Source organism: Bombus vosnesenskii, unplaced genomic scaffold (genome assembly GCF_011952255.1).
Source record: "Bombus vosnesenskii isolate JDL3184/JDL3185 unplaced genomic scaffold, Bvos_JDL3184-5_v1.1 scf7180000013277, whole genome shotgun sequence".
Taxonomy (NCBI): domain Eukaryota; kingdom Metazoa; phylum Arthropoda; class Insecta; order Hymenoptera; family Apidae; genus Bombus; species Bombus vosnesenskii.
Window position 1 is genome coordinate 733,932 of NW_022882935.1, and position 16,674 is coordinate 750,605.

General features: G+C 42.1%; 1 protein-coding gene across 4 annotated transcripts; it reads left to right on the forward strand.

Annotated features, from left to right (window-relative positions):
* The first annotated feature begins 839 nt into the window (after positions 1 to 839).
* Positions 840 to 16,674, forward strand: LOC117232063. Of its 4 annotated transcripts, none has more exons than XM_033491203.1 (4): positions 840 to 1,430; positions 13,951 to 14,217; positions 14,300 to 14,512; positions 14,602 to 16,674. In XM_033491203.1, exons 2-4 carry the CDS (start codon positions 13,957 to 13,959, stop codon positions 14,938 to 14,940), a joined length of 813 nt encoding a protein of 270 aa, XP_033347094.1. In that variant the 5' UTR covers positions 840 to 1,430; positions 13,951 to 13,956; the 3' UTR covers positions 14,941 to 16,674. The 4 variants fall into 4 exon arrangements, with proteins under 4 accessions (XP_033347094.1, XP_033347093.1, XP_033347092.1 ...); XM_033491202.1 differs by having other exon boundaries at positions 841 to 1,426; XM_033491201.1 differs by lacking the exon at positions 840 to 1,430 and adding an exon at positions 11,779 to 11,871.

The window sequence follows — 16,674 nt, forward strand, 5'->3', positions numbered from 1 at the left end:
AATTGTTGGTTTGTACAAGTTGCGAACCTCCGTCCCTCGTATACAATCTATACATTTTTAAAGATATAATATATATAATAATCACGTAAATCAGGACATTGCACTTTGCGTCGGGAATGAAATTAATTGTAAACAAAAGTGTATTAAGTATGGTTAATTTGATGTTTAACTAGCAAACCATTCACCGCGGATCGACGTGTATGTAAGGGCAACGAACTCGATGAATTCGATACGTTCCAGTCGTTATCCGTTATATTCGAGCTTTTCGACATAAATGTTTCTCACGCGAGAGTAGCGCGAGCGTCGTTAGTTCCAATATGCAAAGAAATTGCATTGAACGTGTAGCAATAATAACTTGGAACGCTATCAGATTTCCATCGACTTTCGGTCGAAATAACATACAGGAACGTGGACAAAATCGACAATATCGACGCGGGAAAAATTGCGTGTTTCTGTTATCATTTTTCTGCGTAACATATTTCTAATAGTAATATTTTCAGGTATGCAAGTAAATATCTAATTTTCAATATGCAGAAAGATAGTAGAGGACAAACACAAAAAGCAAAATGCGAGTGAGCTGGAAGTTAGAACACAAAGTTAGAACACACTATGAACGAGTTTAAATTCAAAGGATACGTCGACAAAAAAATGGATATATTTGGACGACGTGACGTCGAGCGACGAAAGACGAGTATAAAAAAAAAGAGAGGAGACATGGAAGAATAGTAAATTAGCGAAGAAGGCGTGCGTGAACACGAACTGTGTCGTACGTCACGACACGAGGCAGTGCATGATGCGCGATTAAGTACATGAATTGAGATTCGGACGTGCTGGTGGCCGGAGCGGTTCGCGCTTCGCGCGCCTCCACGGTGGTGTTCGTTGGGAATTCTGGGCAATTCTGGCGTTGCTCGCAAGGGTACGCGCGCGGTCGAGCAACTCGATTCGTCGGAGCTGCGCCAAGCTGCTCCTCAGTCTCCACGACTCCGCGAGGAACCTCGGTCTACAGTCTATCGTCACTGTTCGTGAGCGTCGTTTCGGCAGAGTTTTTCCGTCGCTTTCGCGTTTCTTTCAGAATTGCTAGCACACGAATGTTCCATTATTCTGTCCGTAACCTATCTCTTGTTCTCTTTTACCACGTCGCCGAGTGATAAGACTGAAAAAGAGGGAGAGACGGGAGAAACTCCTTTCGACGTGGATTCACACATCCTCTTCGATTAATCGACTCGTTCTAACCCTAAGCGAAGGAGTCGCTTCTCATAATCGGTGGATCAGGTGACGCGCGTCGATCGGTGTATCGAACGAGCTGTCATCGTGGCAACAGCAGTCATGCACGATCGACGCGTTTGAATCTTTCCCGTGTTCGTCCCTAAACGTGAAACAGGATTTCGAGACCCCCAACCTTTCGCGGATTACTCTGCACGGACGTGTAAGTATGTATATCATTTTCTTTGACACACGCATTTATGTATGTATATAAATTGGTACTTAGCCGACTAGCGGCAAGTTTGCCGAAATATTTCGAAATGTCGAGTTTCGAGATCCATTAAACATATCTTTGACAGATGAAACCGAAATCTTGTACCGTTGGAATTTGCGTTGCGCCGAATGTTACTCGATCGAACGTGCGTAGACGTATCGACGACGCTTTGAACTTCGAAAATTAGAAGAACGAGGAACATCGGCGTTCCTCTGGAAAAGGACGCAGCAACGCGACCGATCCGCCTGTCTACATTACTAACAATAAAGAGAGAGAAAGAAATATCACTATTATAGACGGTAAATCGCGAGAAACGCGGCTGTATTTATGTCGATACGTGATGCGAATTTCACATTTTGGTTGCTCCTTATAAACATTAGATAGACCGATTCTTCCTGTGCATTCTGTGACTTTGTTTCGTACTTATATCGAAGAACACCCGGACTATTTCGATTACGATCACAAGATTCCACAATAACCATTGCAGCAGGCAGGTATCCTAATTTACAACGATGTTTATTTACTCATTGATAGGATTTGAAAAATTGTTCACGTCCCGACCACCGCATTAAACCACCTGTGCGCGTTGTTTCCCTTCGATTTTGTAGATTGTAGTTTCAGTGGATCGCCACGATGAGCGGTTACGGGCTTATCCCGGGATCGAAGATCTTCGGCGCGTTAAACTCGTTAGGGGAACTTGTCCACGCCTACGATTAGTTTCCGTTAACGAGGATAACAAAGCGTTCGGTTAACCGTAAATCGTTGTTGCGCTACGCGCAGGAGTCGTAAAGTTGAATACACACAGAGCGTTCGTAGTTTACGAGTTCAATTTGCACATTCGCGCTCCATCAAACGCGTATCTTGTTCTCCCTTCTCCTTTAATTCTTTGGTAACTGGGAGAAGACACTGAAAATCCTTTTTGAAAGAATTGCAGAGGAAAAGACGACGACGGTGACTTCGCTTCTTTCTCGAGAGAAGAAAAAGTCTGTTACTTGAAATCAGAACGCGGGAACAGAAGCAAAAGGGAAACGCGATTACGAACCGTAACTCGGTGTTGCGCGCACGTTAAATCGATCAATGTCTACCCATCGCACGCCATTTCGTTACGATAATTAATTTTCGCGCAATTCGTACGCTCGATATCTCAACTCGATGAAAACGCTAACTGGGAAAATTTGAAATTTGTAATTGCAGCATGAAGAAAGAGACTCGTAATCGTTTGACTGAGCATATTTATTTTCGTAATCCGTTGAATAAAGTTCACAAGCAATCCTTGGAACGTTGGTAAGCGTTGGACCGACTTAACTGCGCGACAGGGAAGGAACGCAGAACCGCGAAATCGCTTAACTAATCACGCGAACTGACTATCGATAGCATACCTGAAAATTAGATGAGTATGTCAGGCACACGCAGCGAATAAATCGTATCGAACGTGACCGTTTTTTCAATGAAATTCGTCGTACGTATAATATTGTTTCGTAACAAGGTGAATATCGTTTCGTTCCCACTTTGATACAAATTCTCCGCTTTTCTTCTTTTTTTCTTTTTTCTTCTTTCGAACATATAGTACGATTCTTGGGAAAAAGGCGCTTATATTAGGACGATAGTTTTTTTAAATTTTTAAGAAACTCTGTTGTTCCATCGTGTCGTCGCCATTATCGTCTCAATACAGCGTGGCCGCAACGAACGATAACTTCTCATCGATGTGGATCTAGATTTTGACAATTAACGTTAATTCGTCGTAGTCGCGTTGATGTGTTCGTTTGTTTAGAGTGCAAAAATACGCCGCAACGGAAATGACGCGGCTGGTAATCGCAGGTAAAAAACGGAAAGTGGAAATACTTATCGAGCGAGTCTAAGTTCGAAAGAAACAACTTGAGTTTTTCCAAGTGCGTTTGTTCGCTGTTACGTGAACATGTCGACGCGTATATATACAGGGTGGTTGGTAACTGGTGACACAAACGGAAAGGGGGTGATTCTACGCGAAAAAAGAAGTCGAAAATACAGAATAAAAAAATTTTTTTTTTTTTTAATTTTTTTTTAAATCTACAGTGAGGTCCGTTATAACGAGACGCGATAAAGTGCACGCGTACCGACCAAAAATTCAAAGTCGATTTTCTCGAAAACGAAGCCTCGAATGAAAAATTTTTATTCTATATTTTCGACTTCTTTTTTCGCGTAGAATCACCCCCTTTCCGCTTGTACCACCAATTACCAATCACCCTGTATATATATGTATGTCCACTATGTAACACGTACGAATATAGTAATTAGTATTTTGTGTGTGTGTGTGTGTGTGGTTGTGTGTATACTATATACATATACATTATTACATATATGTAACATGGTTGCTCGAGTATGAATCTCGCGCGGTCAGAGAAATCAGGAATCTAGAACTTGGCGAGAGAGTAAGAACCGCACGATTCTCCGGATATCCGTTCACGCTACGAGCAATCGAAACCCGCCAGCCGAAGCCAGTTCACCCACGACATTGAAAGTTACGATCGGGGAGAAATCGGATTGCGTTTTGCCCGGCTGCTTGCTTACTACGACAAGATTAATTTTGCGTTAACAACGGTTACGTTTATTCGCATTTCCGCATTACTTCGTTTCCATTTCATTTTCCTGCTTTTCCTCTTATCTTCCTTTTTACATCCGATATCTGTCTCTAAATACTATCCAAATACGGACGAGGTATCTCGTGCTCTTCGCGAGTTAAAATACGATACGCGCACTTATGTTATGCAAAAGTCCGAAGCAGAGAAATATAACGACAAGGGGGCAAAGTGAAAAGGAAAGAAAAAGAACAGAGAAGAAGAGGCAATGAGGCCCAGGGCTCTTGTCCGGTTCATCGACCTATCGTCCGGTCTCCTTAGCCTCTCGTTCTTCACCTTTCTCCCGACACTTGGTTTCTCTTTCTCTCTGTAAACTTTTCCGTTGGTCCCGAGTCGCTTCCCAACCAGTGTAGGAATCTCGCCTTGGTCACGGTACGAAAGATACTCGGATTTCGCGATGAAAAAGATGCTCGCGACATTCGACCAGTTTCCATATTTCTATCATAGAACGTATAAAATCACTTTTCGCCTTAAGAGCTTGTTCGTAACTTTCGCTTACGTGGTACAATGGACAAGAGATACAGATACAATTTCGTTTGACGACGAGACTTTGTCCTTCCAAACGATACAACTTCAAAGAGACATTGTACGAGAACCTTTCGAACAATCAACGTTTCTCAGTTAAATAAGTACGTACGTAACTGGTGGTTATCGCGCTGTGTTCGTAATGTGTGCTCACATTTGTCTTCGCTTCGTCTTTTCTTTAATTCTTTGATTTAATTAAATTCTTCTTTTCATTAATTTCTTAAAATATTCTTTAATTTCTTTAATTTAATTAATTATTGCGTAACTGTGAAGTTCGTTCTTTATTTTTAACGGTTACACGCGTCAGACATATGCATAGGTAATTGTCGATAATTGTATACCGGTGGGTTCATGTTTCAACCGAATCTCGTTAAGCATCTTAAGGAAAAATCTAAGGTCTTCGAGTTATAGTGTGCTGTTTCTTATCGAATATTTCGAGTAAGAGAGGTTTAACGAACGAAACCGGTTTACGAGGCTTTGTCCACATACAATCAATAATATCGTCGATATTTCAAAGTTCTCAACATCATATGGTCGTATAATATTGACAACATCGTATCGACGATAAATATTGATTCTTTTAGTTAAGAACCTTGAAATATTGACGATATGTAATATATTACTAATCTTAGAGCACCCTAAAAAATAATATACAGGGTGGTTGGTAACTGGCGGTAGAAGCGGAAAGGGGGTGATTCTACGCCAAAAAAAGAAGTCGAAAATATGGAATAAAAATTTTCTTTTTTAATTTTTTTAAAAATTTACAGTGAGGTCCGTTATAACGAGACGCGATAAAGTGCACGCGTACCGACCGACAATTCAAAGTCGATTTTCTCGAAAACAAAGCCTCGAACGAAAAATTCTTATTCCATATTTTCGACCTCTTTTTTCGCGTAGAATCACCCCCTTTCCGCTTGTACCATCAGTTACCAACCACCCTGTATATATTTGGAATTGTATCGAAGAAAGACAAATTCAACTTCTAGGCGCGGTTACCTATGTACGAAAGTAATCGATGGTTTATGTCGTACAACCAGTATGACGATCATAATCTATCACAGTGAGTACAAGTTGAAGTACGATCTTTTATCGTAACATTTAAATATGTATGATATATACCTGTTGGTTCGTATTTTAGAAGCGGAACGAACAAAATTGTGGTTGTCATAGAGGTTTTCCGCTTATATGTAGTAGATGCGACAACCTACTTGTCTATGGTCGAAAAGGGCTGTTCATTTCATTCTTCTAATGTCCCCGTTTAGAATGGTCCTGCGTCAAGTCGAGGTGTTTGTTGGTGCAGCGCGTATAGATAGCTATACACGTGCACGTACATACCGCTACTTGACATTGATAGTGGAACAACTTAAAAAATGTACACTTTAGAGAAGAAACTTCTTAGTATCGACGTTTTTGAAAATACCAAACACAAGCTTTACTAATGCAATTGCCCTCTGACACAAGACTGACGAAATTATAAATACAACGTTCTACGCGATAAAAATAGAAACATCTATTGAGTTGCGTCGCTATCAATGCCAAGAAGCGATATTTACTTGTATACGAAAGACTCGAACTTATATCATTCGGCGCACACAAGGGGAAAGAAAAGAACGAATACGAAGAAGATACGTAAGACGATGACTTTATCAGCACTTTGAGCGTCCATTTTTTACTACTTTTACTTTTACCTACGTTTCCTCTCTCTTCTTCTCTTGCGTTTTCCAAACTCTTCTTCTCGCGTTCCAGACTCGTAAGATCGCGGCGATAGAGTTATTGGCCTGTAAAAAACGAGCCATTTTTTTAATAGATGGATTCTACGCACATTTTAAAATTAAACCGGTTTTACGACGTCCTCCGCGTTTGGCAGAGCCGGGCGAATGAATGAACAACGATTCCGATGAAACACATTTATCGTCGGTTTAAGAAGAACACAACCAACCGAAGAAGAGCCATCGCGCGTCTTTTCTTTCTCTTCAAACTCCTTCTCTTCCTTTGCTCGCATCTTCGCCGCACATTTTGCATACGTAGAGTAGAGAGACAAGTCTGCTTCGCCTCGCAATCGATGCTTCGCATTTTTTATTTCAACGAAAATAACCAAGTTTGCTTTTTTTCAATTGTATCTGTTGCCTTTTGTTTAACCGTGAACAAACCAAATCGAAACGTAGCAACGATGCAGAAACGACTGTGTACGAGTTAAACAGATACAATGACGGACACAATCTGTACGCATACACGTAGCTATATTGTCCTACGCAACCGGCTCGGTACGCCGGAGCAGTATGTCGCGTTTCGTTTTCTCTTTCATCCGACTAAAAGGGACTATGACCCTTAGGGAACTTAACATCTTTTTACGCTATATTCGATAGAAAGAGAGAGAGAGAGAGAGAGAGAGAGAAAAAAGAAGAAGAAGAAGGAAGAAAACCACCGTAGACTTAAATTCGAGCGCGCGTGTGAACATCTGGTCGAAGATATTTTGTTAGTTTACGAGTCTTTTTAATTTATTTACGCCATCGAAATCGTTTGTCGTCGAAATCTGTTCTACTAGTCGTCCTGGACTTTTGACAGAATAATTAAGGAATAAGATAGGCAAGGACATTGACTATCTCCATAAGTGATAAATTATCATTTGCAATTGGAAAATATTTGCTATGGAAGAGATTGTCTCTTCTTCTTACGAGCGAGCATCGTGCGTCAAGACCCTAAAACCTCGTTCGAAACAGGAAGACTGACCGAGAGGACAGGTTGGAACAAGGTCGAATTTACGATTTGTAGGTCGGCCGGTTCAGCCTCCGCTGCTAAAACTTAATATACAAGTTTCTTGATCGACGCATAGTCACCGTAAACGTTATCTAACGCGAGCGCGATAACGATCGAATCGCACCACGAGCTACTGTTAAAATATCGAACCGTACTGTTTTATATTATTTGGCTGTTTCAAAATGATATTACGTGTAAAGTTGTATCTCGGACGGACACGCGAACTAAAGTGACCGGTTAACTGCCGTGATCCTGGTATACGAGCTAATGAATCATTAACGGTTCTGTTTGTCCGTTAATGCCTCTTAACTTAACCCTTGGGAGTCTGTTTCATATCCGGTTGGCCGAAACCAGTCGAAAGCAGACAATACTCGTGACGCTTGCGTCATATACGCTTACATATACTTGTTTGTTACATATTTCGTTTAGGAATCTTTGCGAACGTAAAAGACCGCGGCTTGGGCCGACTATACAAATTCCAGCGCTTTATTTCCTTTTTTCTTACCGCAGTCTCGCTACTGGCTTTAACGTTCGCTACAATTGTTCGCGACACGACGTCAAGAATATATTATCACCACGGACTAAAACGACTTTATGTAATTTCTTGTGAATTCACAGGTAACACGGATGGTGTTACAGTCACTATCGGAACAAAAACGATTTCGTATCGGTTGCACGTTGCTTAATTATTCTCGTGCCACTTTGTGCTTGTCGTTATTAGGAAAAATGCAGCAGAAACCGCGGAAGCTCTGTTCGAAGCGCTATAAATATAGCGCGGCATAAATCGGCTCGAGTCGGTTTGAAAAGGTTCTGCGTATTAACGAGTCTAGAAAGGAAAAAGATGTATATCTGCATAAGGAGAATCCTGACGGAACGCGAATAACTTGGCTCGCGTTCTCGCCACACCGCGTTCGCGCGATTCTCACGAGATTGCCGTTTTAATCGCAACTTTGATCAGCGTCGAACGAAATAAAATAGGATCGGCGCGGAAACTGTTTTTCCTAGACATTTGGCTAATCAAGCATCGAAACGAGAGCTGAGCAGAGAATAAATGCTACTCGCACGACGTCGCGTTCGCCGAACAATCGTAGACACACTCGTAGAAGGTAAACGATACGGGCTGGCCCTGAAGAGAGCGTTATTATTTTTCGAGGACGATAACTCACGTTCCGCGAACGTGACCAGACTGCTAGGCCGGACATTTGTGCAGACGGAACGTTTCGTTTGAGCGTTTTCGCATTCGAGTAGACGAGGGAATATTTCCTATAGTCTGGCGGCGTTCCGAGACACGCTCGATCGCCTTCGTTTCCTCGTTATACGAACTCGCGCGCGAGAATCGCTTCGACTTAAACAAGATACCCTGCCGAGAGAATTCTAACGTGGCAGAAGGAACTTAACCCTAATATGGCTTGTACCGAACGGAACAACGAGTCGGCAGAGCGAAAAGCAGTCCCGTTAAACAACCGATTGTCAAAGAGAGAAAGGAGGTAGAGAGAGGCGGGGAAAAGAGAGAGCACGATGTTTATATTCGAGCAGCATTTTGCGAATATCGGAAGGAGAATCGAATAACTATGGACGATGGTAGAGGAATATTTTTCGTCCTAGCGGCAAGCGGTCTTGAGCAACGCCAACTCTGAACGATAACCTGATGCATAGCGGACGATGACGTCACGCCGAAGGGCAGCTTCGGAATCGAGGTTCTTCGCCTCCAGCCTCCCCTCTGCCAGGATAACCTGTTCCCAGAACCCTGTTTCATCGATCCATCCTTCGCGCTCGAACTCTCAAACTGTCGTCGTTCCTACGTGAAAACTTGAATATCTTCCTTGGCAAAGTAATCGTACGCGTATTACGCGTCGCAAACGGATAAACGAGTAATCGTAGATGATCGCGCGACGGTTTCAAATTTCGTTCTATCGATCAGTTGAAACGATATCGTTTCGTTGACGCGTAATTTGTTTATTCGTCTATTTAGAAAATTAACGAGCACAAGCCAGCTGTTATGGTACGAGAAAGAGGAGAAGGAATTACGGTAGAGAACAACGATAGATGCACGACGAAGGAAACAAAAAAGAAATACGAATATACAGGGTGATTGGTAACTGGCGGTACAAGCGGAAAGGGGGTGATTCTACGCGAAAAAAAAAGTCGAAAATATAGAATAAAAATTTTTCGTTCGAGGCTTCGTTTTCGAGAAAATCGACTTTGAATTTTTGGTCGGTACGCGTGCACTTTATCGCGTCTCGTTATAACGGATCTCGCTGTAGATTTAAAAAAAAATTAAAAAAAAAGAAAAAATGTTTATTGTATATTTTCGACTTCTTTTTCGCGTAGAATCACCCCTTTTCCGCTTGTACCGCCAGTTACCAACCACCCTGTATATGAGAAAAAATATAATTGGGCGGATAAAGAAAGTCGATTTGTAATAACGCGCTAGGAGTTAGATAATCGCAACACCGATCGCCTTAACTCACGGTAAGATCGGGAGAAGTGATCGACTCGATCGCAGATACTATTTGCATATTCTGATGACGGAGTAGCAAAATCTGGGATAGCTCGAGAAGAAGGCAACCCGGAAGAGGACCACGGTATTGTGTAAAGAACGTGAACGAGATAATCGTGAATTTCTCAAATTTCTCAAATTATAACCGATACTGCTATACTCCTATGAATCGTTACGAATAGTTACACAAGATGAATCGTTGATCGTTAAGAGTGAATAATCGCTTGGCGATATTACGCAATTAACCACGACATACGTTAACAACGTTCGACGTTCTTGCTAGTTTTCCGTATCAACTTATGAGTATGCAAGCACCTACGTACCACATATGCATACTACGTACGTGTTTGTTAGAGAATGAGAAACTTCTTACCGCTTATATCAATAACGATGACTAATTGCGTGAGTAACATGTAAACACGTGACGAGAATCTACGCGCATGTTCTACCGCGTTTTTCGATACGTTGCAAATGTATGCGCTTCACCTACATGGACGTTATTACGCGTATGGAAGCTGATGCTGGCGGTAAATATTAACGAAAAATGAACGGGCGAATAAAACAGAAAAAGGAATACGCATGGGTACCTATATATATATATATATACTATATATGTACGTATATATAATACATATGTATCTGGCGACGCAATTTCAAAGACATCTCACATTGTCCGGTTGATATTCAACGAGGGGACTCGATGACTAAGAGACTACGTAGGCGGAAACAAATCATCAGCTCTAAATTGATATCGCGTGTATTCTGCGAGATAGTCGACGCTCTTATCGTCTTTGCGCGCTGTCTCTGCTTCTCACGAATCGCCAACTAACGACGCGATGATGTTCAAACGTCGATAGCCTTTATCAATGGTATCGTCCATCGATAAACGTTTTCCGTTTACATCGCTTTCGTATAAACCTCGCTTGCTACGTACTCGATGTTCGAGTTACGAAAACCCTTTTGTATCTGTTACTTTCTCCCGAACGATATTTTGAAAACACGTAGCTACATATACAGAGTGCTAAGAGGTTCGGTCATCTGTAGCGGTGATCGTAACTGTATGCGTACAAAGAGCTGCATGCTTAACCGACACGTGCACGTAGACCACTCTCGTTGTTAGACAAGCGAATCAAGAGCTTTTCTGCGTAAGCTCACGCGTCTCGATTCTCTCTTTTCGCGGCCTGATAATCGATAATTTGCAAATATTTTCATGCATCGAATGCGCACGTACGGTGGCATCTCGTTCTGGTTTTATCGTATACGCGATGTACCACGTTTACGGATGTTTGATAATACGTGAATCATCCGGAAATCATTAGCAAAAAAATGTAATAAATATAGATGTGCGTGTTTACGACACGATGCTACTACTTACATTTTACGCGTAACGAGCAACGACTTAGGTACTCGTTATTGGACTCGTCCGTCCGTCTCTCGTACTATATTTCCATTACGTAACTCGCGAACTACCGTAAGCTATCATACTGGAATCAGTAGTATACGCAGAAGATAATCGATATCAAAATACCGAGTTGATAAAACTGAACGAACTCGACAAAATATGTGGACGATTTCTTTGGGGTGTAGCCAGTTGTTGACGAAGATGACGGCATGCCTCGTTACGGCCGTCGTTCGCAGCTCTGTAATAATTACGATACTTGTTGCTCACTCATGGTTAGTTATTCGAGTAACACGACGCGACGTCTCTGCCGTTGCCCGTCGTTATTGCGTGCAACTTCTGTGGACAACAACTACGGCTATACCAGAAAAGTCCGCGCGTTTGACAATAATTCACAGAGACGCAGACCGATCTCGTTGCTCTCTATAGCCTGAGTTTGTTGAATGGCTGGCGATCGATCGGTGGGCGCGCGAAAACCTAGTTGTATGAAACATATATGCACGTATGAAACACGTATGAAATGAATAAACGCGAATGTCCACGATGTTTGAACGCAGCCTTGGGTAAGCGTAATTCGCGAAACAAGGGCACAACGAAGGTATGTAATAACGGACAATAGTATGCGGCGAACAATGACATGACGCGAGGAGAACTGAAAAGAGCTTCGTACGTCCGAAACTGTTGGTTTCGGGTTTCGCTACGTTTTACCAAGCGTTTATCGTGTTTCTATTCGCAGCGTCGAACGTTCGTCGCGCATCGCAAGAAGAACGACGCGACTGAAAGATGGAGGCAAAGAGATAACGGAATGGAGAAGAAAGCGTTCCGCGTGAGAGAGATCCGATATAAGTGTGACAGTTGGAAAGTAGCGATGGGAATGATGTCATCGTACAAATTACGAGTGTAGACAATTTTGCGGAAAGTATATCTACATAATACGCTCGCATTAAGATTAGTACAAATTATCTTGCTACTTACGCGTGCAGCTTCATACGATTGTAAGAATAATCAAATTGCAATTATTATACGAGTGTCGAAATATTCAAATGTACGTACAACACGCTATCGATTTCTCCTTTCTTCCTCCCTGCGATAATCAATCAATAATCTCTTTCTGTAAAATCGTTTTTGCCGACTACTCCCACGAATTTCCTGCGCGTATGCACACACTCCGCACATCCGTGTTCGTCAAGTTACGAGTAGAAACAGGTTTCGTTGCTGCTTAGTTCGTCAACGTACGTTTTCTTTCGTTTTGTTATAATCACCGATTTCGATTCGTCCTCAAGATTTTTCTAGGATGGGAGGGCACAGAGAATTTTGTACCCACGGCTGCGAACAATCGGTCGTCCCGTGAGAACGCGAAAAGAAACAGTCCGCGAACATACTTATCGGCAGTTGATCTACGGACAAAACCAAGAACCAAGTTCTTGCCGGTTTAAAACAATGGTGCATCCTTGTCGAGCGTGTTATATCGTTATAGATAACGTAGATAATGCGCTTCCGGCACGCACAATACGTTTCGTATACACTCGCACACGAACCGCCATCTTTCTATCGATTCTCCTTTCGATTCTCGAGCGTGTAGGAATATCGTTACTCGAAGAGCGTAAACTAAGTATGCGGGCGTGTCACAGCGGTGAGGGCGGGCAGCTACTACAATAACAGTATAAGGATAGCTTTGCCCAAATTTTCTCTAATTTTTCCTTACGTCGCGCGTACCTAATACATATGATATACGCATTACGGAGATGAAAAGAAATCTCTCATGGAGACTGCTCTCTGTCGCTCATCGTCACGCTTCGTGCTTCACATTGTTTTCTTTCTACGTATGACATTTTCGGCCTATGCGCGCGCTTAACTTTACGACAGCGTCGAGTTCATCGAAAACGACCATTCCTTCTCCCACTTTCGCGGTAAACGTAGATACGTAACGTATTCTAATATTGGACGAGACGTCGATGTCAAATTTTAATCGAGAGGCTGACACTTTTATCAGGGAATTCTTAACGATGGGACCGAATAATGGCATCGCCCGTGCGACGATGCGACAACCCATGCACTTAGACCGTGATTACTCACCCGACTAACTCGTTAAAGGCGTCGCTGTGATCGAATTAAGGTCGGACAAGAGTGGAACTTTTCTCGCCATGATTAAGTGGGTCGTTGCTAAAACGTTATTGGTTGATTAGCTTTATCCATGCTACTATCGGACGGTGTGTCCCTTATGTTTCTCACTTTGACTGTGCCTCTCGCATTTCGTATTCGATCGAACACGTACCATTTTGTTCTTTAGCGCAGAGAACGTGTCGTCGCGCCATCAACGTCATCGTAATAGTCGCCGTCAAATTTAACCCGTGAAGAAGTCAGACGGAGAGGATCGAAGGAATAATCGTGGATCGTGTCGCGTCATCGATTTCACCGATGGTTCTTTCGTGTAACATTTTATCTAGACGCGGTCGATCGTCAAAAGATCGAAAAGATACGTGAGAAACATTCCCTGTTAACTCGGAACAAACGAACGATCGAATGACAGAGCACTGACATGGATCTTGGTACTTTCGTATAATATCTGTATTGTTTTCGTTTGGCTTCTATTCCGTCTCGCGAAATAAACAAGAGGGTTGTGGTTATGGGCTTTCGATTCCGATCGAACAAGTGCAATCGTTTGTTTGGTTTTCAGGAAAAGATGAATGCCCCGCCGCCGGTATACGCATCTTCCTGCCCTACGTTGCAGTCGAACCTGTCGCTGCACAGTTCTTCCTACTACAGTGAATACAGTGGAGCTGCGAGGAGGCGATTATCGTCGACGGGAGAGGCAGACACCTCAGCCACGTCTAGCTATGAAGGTAGCGATAGTTCTGAAAACAGCGACGAATCGCGTTTGGAGCCAGTGAGCCAGATGGAACGGGAACAACTGGAAACGTTTTTCAGGGGTTTGAAGTCTCAGGTAAGCGAAGCTGTGCGTGCTCTTTGCCAAAATGCAAGTGTACGTATTGTATCATCGTTTTGTTTCTTTCGAACGACAACAGGTGTTCGTTTGCGAGTCGTTGGCCAACTTGTATCTGGGAAGCGCGTCGCAAACCGAAAGATGGGAGCTTCGGTTTACCGGCATACCCGTGGTAGTTTTGGATCTTGGAGAAACCCGATCGAGATCCAAGAGGCGGATTCAAATTCTGTTGGCAGAACGTGGCACTTGTTTTACTCTTTGGAGGGAGACCATCGACAATTTGTCGTCGTACAAGGTAAAAGACATGTTGTCGGTCAGTCGATCGGTAATTTATAAGTAATTACTAAACGACTAGAGTTCGTTTTGAAAAATTATGTTTCGCAGGTATCGGGCCCGGCTTTTCATACGATGTGTCTTTCGTCCGATCACACGCGCCTCGCGGGACTCAGCTTCGATAATCCGAAAGCCGCGAACGACCTTTGGCAACACATAGAAAGACTCGTTTCTTGTCCAGAGAACATTAGTCTCTCGATACCAGGGAAGAAAAAGAAGAAGCCCGTGCAGAAGAAAGTGGTTTTACCGGCCAAGAGTAATATCAGCCAACCCTGTCAATTTCAGCACGTGACGAGCGTCGACGCTGCCGATCGATCCCGATATTTTTCCCTTCAAACTATGGTGCCGCCTTTGAACGAGCTAGAAAATTCTTTGGAAGCAAATTTTTGAGATAACGAGAAGCCGGGCAATCGTTCAGATTCGTAGAGTTGTTCAGATTCTGTCGCGTTGCTCGTTCATCTATTGCGCCTATGTTCTAGGGATCTATGTATCCGATAAGATAAGATTACCTGAAAAATATGGCATATACCCTTCGAGCTTTCGAGGACGAACAAAATCAGACGATTTGCCAGATCTATCGCCTTTCTACTGCGTTTTATCTCGATATATAATATCGCAGAAGAAGAAAGCAAAAGGAACGTATCGACTGATCTTTGTTCTTCTTCCCTTTCTCTTCTTTTTTGGTCTTCCTTCTTTTCGTAAGACTAAAAAGAAAAAAAACAACTAATCAGAAGAAGAAGAAGAAGAATCGTTATGAATCTCGATCGCTCGGAGATGCCTGAGAAGCAAGAAATTCTCGAATCGAGAAGAAGAAAAATCAAAACAAATAGCCTATTATTCCTTCTACTATAATCGTAACTTTCGAAGGTTTGTGTTCTTAAGAATATCGTTGAATTCAACGATTTTGCTCGAAGAAGCACAACCCATGGTACATGCAACATCTCGTCTTTGAAATACTTGGTGCGAGTTTAAGAGTTTATTTAAGAGTTCTTGTAATAATATTCTCTTGGAAACATTTGGCATCCATCATTAACGAGCGATGCCACGCTCATTTCGATCGTTGTCTTCACATTTGTCGTTAAAGTTCGCTGTAGTTGTATCGTCAGTGAGTTTTATGCGGCACGACGAATTAAAATGTTAATGTTATATACGAGTCGTTCTGAAATTTAAAAAAATTCCCATTTGAACAAATTCGAATGAATTCAATACATGTACGTAATATATATATATATATATATACTATACGTAGTGTGGGTGGGATATAAAACACGAGTCGAGGGAAGCGAACAGAAAATCGAAGGCATTTTTCAGATTTTATGGATTTTTATTGTGTCGCATCCTAACGGTTTCACGACAAAATGCTTCCTTTTTTAATAACGCGTTCGAATGCTCAGCCAAGAAATTGTATCACTCTTCCAACGTAATGCGTATCGAACTAACGAATTCTGTCCGAATAACGACTACGATAAGACTGGTTTTATCATTCGTCCTATATTTAGAAAAACGCGTTAAACATAGACACGATAATGATAATAGCGTTAACACGTATCTTCGTTATTCGACGTTGATCGTTACCACTAACCGTTTTTCGACATGGGACTTTTGCTGCTAGACAGAGTTTATTAACGTTATTGGCATCGATTAATAGGGTGTGAAAAAACGATGGAAGAGAGAAGGAGAAAGAAAAGAGAAAGATAGGAAAAATGGGAATGGAGAAGCGTGGTTAAACAGTATGTTTTCTGTTCCAAAGACGCGTAGTGTCGTTGTTGTCATCGTTAAAGCGTATCGTATAAGGAATATCAAGAGAATAATTAAATTGTTCGCGCTCAAGCATACCGTCAATCTATTTATCGGTGAGAAATAACTATCGAACGTGTTTGCCTGCTTCAAATCACTAGGGATTTTCGGTGATGATCTCTAAACACTTGATTGTATGTACGAAATAACTTCGATATCGACTAACGTATTGATTTCTTTGTCTACGACTGTGATATAAATATATTTGTATAGTTACATTTACGTAATATGTATCCGCATTGGTTAATCATTTTGATATGTAAGTTTACGACCATCGTTTCGCATGTAATAATTATGCTAATAAATAGTAAGTTTACGTAATAGATA